Raw genomic sequence first — 6000 nt, 5'->3', positions numbered from 1 at the left:
AAGGCCCTGAGTTCGAACTCCATTGCTGGCAAAGAGTAAGAGGGGAGTGGAGGAGGAAGAGAAGGAAGGGAGGGAAACAGAGAGGGGACAGAAGAGGAAACATTATAACTGCGTATGGTGAAATGGTGATGCAAATCTGTAATCTAAGCACTTAGGCAGGAAAATCATGATTTCAAGTCCAGCTGGGGCTAGTGATTGTCTCAGGTAAAAAGAGAGCGAGAGCAAGCAAGCAAGAGAGAGAGAGAGAGAGAGAGAGAGAGAGAGAGAGAGAGAGAGAGAGAGAGAGAGAGAGAGAGAGAGAGAGAGAGAGAGAGAGAGAGAGAGAGAGAGAAGTGGGGGAGGGAAAGAGAAGGATGGCAGGGAAAAGAAGAGAGAAAGGGGGAGTTGAGAGAATAGAGGAGGGAAGAGGAAAGAGAAGAAGAGATGAAGGGAGGGGAGAGGAAAGGGGAGGGAAAAGAAAGAGAAGTGGAGGTAGAGGTTCAGAAGGGAGGAAAGGGAAGGGGAGGGGAGGAGAAAGGAAAGAGATTTAGCAAACTTAAATGACCCAATATGTGCTTCTTTGGCCCAATATATGCTTCTTTGGTACCCTGAGGAGTGATCAAAACCTGAATTTTACTTTTCTTTCATTTACTAGATATGTATGTTGCTCTAACAAAAGTTTGTTTCATTTTGGCTTAAACCTTCTAAAGATAACATCAGATGTCTTTGGCTGCAACTTAGCTTTTTGTGCAGCATAGTTTTCAATCTTTATCCATGGTGATACATATGGCTATAGTCCATTCATATTTACTTCTGTGTAGTAATTTATCTCATGTGTAATATTTAACTTTTTTTTTTTTGTCGGCCGTGGGGCTTGAACTCTGGGCTTGGGCGCTATCCCTCAGCTTTTCAGCTCAAGGCGAGCGCTCTACCGCTTGAGCCACAGAGCCACTTCCAATTTTCTAGTGGTTTATTGAAGATAAGAGTCTCATGGAATTTCCTGCCCGGGCTGGCTTTGAACCGTGATCATCAGATCTCAGCCTCCTGAGTAGCTAGGGTTACAGATGTGAGCCACCAGCGCCTGACAATATTTAACATTTTACTGTTAACAGACACTTAGTTTTCTTTCATTGTTTGGCTATCATGGCCAACATTACCATTGACATTCTTGTGCATTTGTCCTGGATGGAATCACAGGTAACCTGAACTCCCTTCTATGCCTCTATCCACCTTTATTTCCCCATTTGTATCTGGTCCTCATTTGGAGATTTCCAAGATGGCTGCAGGGAACATATTCTGATGACATACACATATTCTCTGAATTAGTACTTCCTCTTTACTTTGAAATATTTGATAGGAAAAGGCTGATTTAGATTCAATATGTACACAGGATTGTAAGACATTTGAATATAACATTTGGCAAGGAAGAAAAGAAAGACTATTAGATTCTCTATACATAATGTCAACCGCTAACTTTTGAATAATGGTAAAAGCCTTTAAATTTAGAATTAATTGCTTGTGTGAACAAACTTCTTGTCATTGGCAATGGTCCAGAATTTAAAGAAATCATTACTGAAAGTCTTAAACAGGAATTATTCACCCATATTTCAAACAAAAAATCTGATTATAAAAATGTTATGCTTATAGAACAAATTCTTCTCTCATTTTAAAACCAAAAATTACTTAAGCATCATATACAAATTCCTCTGTTAACAGCTTTTGTAGGAGCCAGCTTTTGACAAAATTCCTAATGATTCTTATGTCCTATATTCTCATCATTATGTCATTCCCTGTCACACTGAACAGGGCAGACCTTTGTAACTCATAAGATATTGCAGAAGTGACAGTGTGTGACTTTCAAAGCTAAGTCATAAGAGATAGTGCAGCTTCGTCTTGTTCTCTCTTAGATCACTTGGTATGGAGGAAGCTACCTGTATGAGGACACTCATGCCCCCAAAAGAAAGCATTATATGGCAGGAAACTGAAGCCTGCAAGCCAACAGCTATCACTGATCTGCCAGCCATCTGAGTGTGCCATCTCGCAACTGACTCTGTCAAGCCCAATCAAACTCTCAGATGATGGAGCTCTCCAGTGAGATTTTGCCTGTAACATCATGGAGACCATGGACCATAGCTACTCAGTTAATTTGTTCCTAAATTCCTGACCTATTATAAATGTGTGAGACTACAAGCACTTACTTCTATTTTAAGTTATTAAATTTTGGGGTCATTTGTTACACAGCAATAGACAGCTAATAACAAGTCATTTTATTTTTATTGTAGCTATAAAATAGAAAGAAAATTCAATTGTTTTTAATAAAGCCTATAGAGATAACCATCCATCCCCTACCTACATCAACTTTGAATATGGAGAGAAAGTATTTCATGATAAAAAAACAAAAACTGGGTTTAGGAACCTTTACCCTCCAACAAGCATCTTCATGGGATCCTTTGTTTCTGCTTTGTATACATGTTGGAGAATATAAAGCATAAGGGCAAAAGAGATTAAGAACAAGGAAGGCTATGATGGAGGTAGCACAGATTTTTATTTGAAGATTTTATAGGAAATGGATGGTCCTGAATTCACTTTGTACACACAACATGAACAAGGTTGACACACTTGAAGCCCAAGGCACCAGATGACAATGATGCTTTCTAATGGCCAAAAGAATAAATTAAATTATTATAATATGTAAGAACCTTCTGGCATTTTTGTTTTATCTTAATGTGTTTTGGGAAATGTCAATTACTGAATTCATCTTAAAAGTCATCTTACTGCTCCACTTTTCTCCTTCCCTCATAATTGGTTTACTTATTGTTTAATGCCACAATGATGAAACACTCTTTACAGATGCAAAGATCCATTTGCTAATGTTAATAGTTTTCATCACAGTAACGTCAATTGTCCAATTATTATGAAATCAATCATCTCACCTTCCAGCCATTGGTGTTTTCCTGAAGGGCTCTCATTTGCCACGCTGCCTTTGATAAGTGCTATTTGGTTAACAGTCTTCTGAATCCTATTATAAGTGTTCGCTTTACCTAGAAACTCTGCAGGCTCTGGGAGGTGACTAGAATTAGAGAGCAGAGAGGGACAGAAAGGAGCTGCTTGAAGCCTTCATGCTAGGTTGTGCACTTCCATGGTACCCACACGTCCTCACCTTCCATGAATGCAAAGGGCCAAACTGTTTATCCTGATCATGGAGAAAGACTCTGTAGGTAACATGTGGTTGGGCGAGGTTCTTCTTCACATTATCCCATTTTGAAGACAAATTCTGTCTATAGCACAGAATGGGGAGGCTCTGAGCAACCTGTTTATTTACGAGGGCTTTAGTACATTTAAGAAGACCCCACTGGGACCACCTCCATGGAAATCAAAATGACCTCAGAGAATGTTTCCTTTTTGGCAGATGAAGCACATGTCTAAAACATAGCAAAGCAAGGCCCTAAAAACGTTTAAAATAATTAATATTCACTTTTTGAAGCTGAGCTACACAATGCAATAAACCATTAGACACATGTGCCTAATTAATCGAAAAATTATATACAATTAGAAATTCAACTCCTGAGAGCCACCAGTATCTTTCATGTTCTTTGTAATTCACCTGTGGCTCACAGATATTACAAAGAGTTGTATTGGACAGCAGAATTCTAAAGTACTTATCGTGGAATAGAAATAAAGAAGGCATTAGCTTTATTTATTTTCTTTTTTGCTTGCTGTAATTATTTTTATTACAGGGACATATTCTTTTATTAGCATCAATTAGCAGTACAAGTGTGCTTCCTTTATTATGTCCACTTATGTATACAATGCATCTTGATCAAAACCACCCTCTTCGTCATCATTCTGTATAGATTTCTTCCCCTCCCTCCTTTCCGTCCTCCATTCCCTCCTTCTTTCCCTCCATCCCTCCCTCTCTCTCTTCCTTTTGTGCCAATGCTGGGGCTTGAACTCAGGGTTTGGGCTGGTTAATTGGAGATCAGAGTCTCACAGACTTTACACCTCGAGTTGGCTTCCAAGGGCAATTCTCAGATCTCAGCTTCCTGAGTAGCTGGGTTACAGGCATGAGACAGTCCAGGCTTCTGCATTGACTTTCTTTACATTTAGTTTATGACTTGGTATTGAACTTGAGTTCTTTAATTACACATTTAGGATAGATATGGGAGAATCAAACGATTATGCAATTGCATCTGACCTTGGCCAGCAAGGATCCTGGGATTCTTCACCGCACTTACTCGCTTGACCTCTCCAAGTGGCCCTCCCCATAACCAACGCTGTCCTGCAGTCATCCTGAGCCCTACCAATCAATCAGACCAAGGACAACCCCTCTGGTTTCCTAGCAACACCGACGCGACCCGCCCCTTCCCGCTGTTCCTCGCCTACCTTATTCGCCTGCAAGGGGCGGGCCCAGGGGCCAATTGACCAATAAGAAGAGAGCAGAGGAGGGACGTCCTAGCCGCGTCCCCGTCGCTAGGGAAACGAATGCAGCTCCGGGACCCAGCGATGCCGAGCGCTGAGGAGCGGGCGCCGCTGCCCGCGCAGAACGCTGACGATGAGCCCCAGGGCGACCCGAGGCTGCGTCTCCTGGGGTCCTACGTGGCTCAGAGTCTGCGGCCGACGGCGGGCGTGTGGGAGCGCTGCGCGGGGACAGCCGAGGTAGAGCAGCTGCTCCAAGCCTTCCTCAGCCACGATGCCGCTGAAGGGCCGCGGCCGTTGCTGGTGGTGCGGCCCGGGCCCGGGGGCCTGGCGGTACGACCCGGGCTGGAGGCCGGATCCGAGCCAGGCCCGGCTCGCGCGAAGGGGATGTTTTTCTTGCGCACCAGGCCCGAGCCTCCAGGATCCAGTAGCCTCCGCGGCGCGGTGCTCTGCGGGGACCTGCCCGCAGCGCCTCTGGAGCACCTGGCCGCGCTGCTCTCTGAGGTGAGGGTGGGTCGGCCGCCCAGCGCCGGCTAGACCTGGGTCGGGGGGAGGAGGGGGGAGGAGCCTGCGGCGAGGGCGGGGCAAGACAGATGGGCGGGGCCTAGGGGCGGGCCAAGGGGCGGGGGCAGAGGCAGAGGGGCCCAGGATGCTGACTGAGAGCCCAGTTCTGGAGTCCTGAGAGAACTTTGGGATGGGGTAGAGGGCAGAGCCAGAGACCCAGCGGAAGGGCGCGGAGCTGGATGGAAAACACAAACCAGAACACATCTGGCGCTTGGTTGTCTTGATTGACCTGTTAGACCAGAGTAGAGGCAAGTGGATTTTAGCCAAAGGGGAAGGGGGAAAGACTAGAGTTTGAAGAATTGCTTGCCTCCATTACTTTTTAAGTATGTTTTCTTAATTCCTCCTGTCCATCAAAAAGGGGTAAGGACCCGAAGTAGTCAATTAGGGGATGTTATTAATGGATCTATGGGTTAAGGAGACGAAAGGTTTAATTCTGCAGAGGAGTTTAAGGGAGGTGGTTTGGTTTTGATTTTTTTTTCTTATACCTCATTCATCTATGAAACTTTGCAGCCCTGTGCATGCAGAGAAATGGAGCAGCGTTTTGGAAATGTCCAGCAGGCATTTAGAGGAGTTGCCCAGAGGAAGATCAGGTTGTTGATTGTGTAGTGCTTGAATGGCACCATACAAGTGTCTAGCGTGCAAGAGATTCCTGAGGGCTGCCCAGAAAAGATTCTTGGGCCATTTAGAACTTCTGGAAAGCATGCAAATTTCCCTGCCAGTCCAGGGGGTACATGTGCTTCTGAAGGATGGTACCTTTGGTCCTTCAGATTGTCACCGTTCTTTTATCCTTTTCTTTTTTTCTTTTTTTTTTTCTTTTCCTGTGTGTCAGTACTGGGGCTTGAATTCAGGTCCTTGTGCTTTACTCAGACTTGTGGCTAACAGAGGCCCCATACTACTTGAGCCACTCATCCTCCCAGCTTTTTGCTGATTATTTTGGAGATGGAGTCTCTTGGACTTTTCTGCCTAGGCTGACTCCAAACAGGTCTCAGGCTCCTAAGTAGCTAGGATTACAGATATGAGTCACTCCACTGGTACCAAGCT

The 6000-nt window shown here is 44.5% G+C and overlaps 1 protein-coding gene across 2 annotated transcripts in view; it reads left to right on the top strand.

Annotated features, from left to right (window-relative positions):
• The first annotated feature begins 4482 nt into the window (after positions 1 to 4482).
• The window catches only part of Dnah9 (dynein axonemal heavy chain 9), a 343799-nt gene continuing 342281 nt past the window's right edge, over positions 4483 to 6000 (top strand). For both annotated transcript variants that reach the window (XM_070026946.1, XM_070026945.1), the window contains exon 1: positions 4483 to 4899. In XM_070026946.1, the coding sequence (XP_069883047.1) occupies positions 4483 to 4899 (417 nt within the window). The remainder of the gene's footprint in view (positions 4900 to 6000) is intronic.

The sequence above is a fragment of the Dipodomys merriami genome, unplaced genomic scaffold (genome assembly GCF_024711535.1).
Source record: "Dipodomys merriami isolate MVZ:Mamm:240054 unplaced genomic scaffold, mDipMer1.0.p SCAF_19, whole genome shotgun sequence".
NCBI lineage: Eukaryota > Metazoa > Chordata > Mammalia > Rodentia > Heteromyidae > Dipodomys > Dipodomys merriami.
This window is presented reverse-complemented; position numbering and strand designations above follow the sequence as displayed.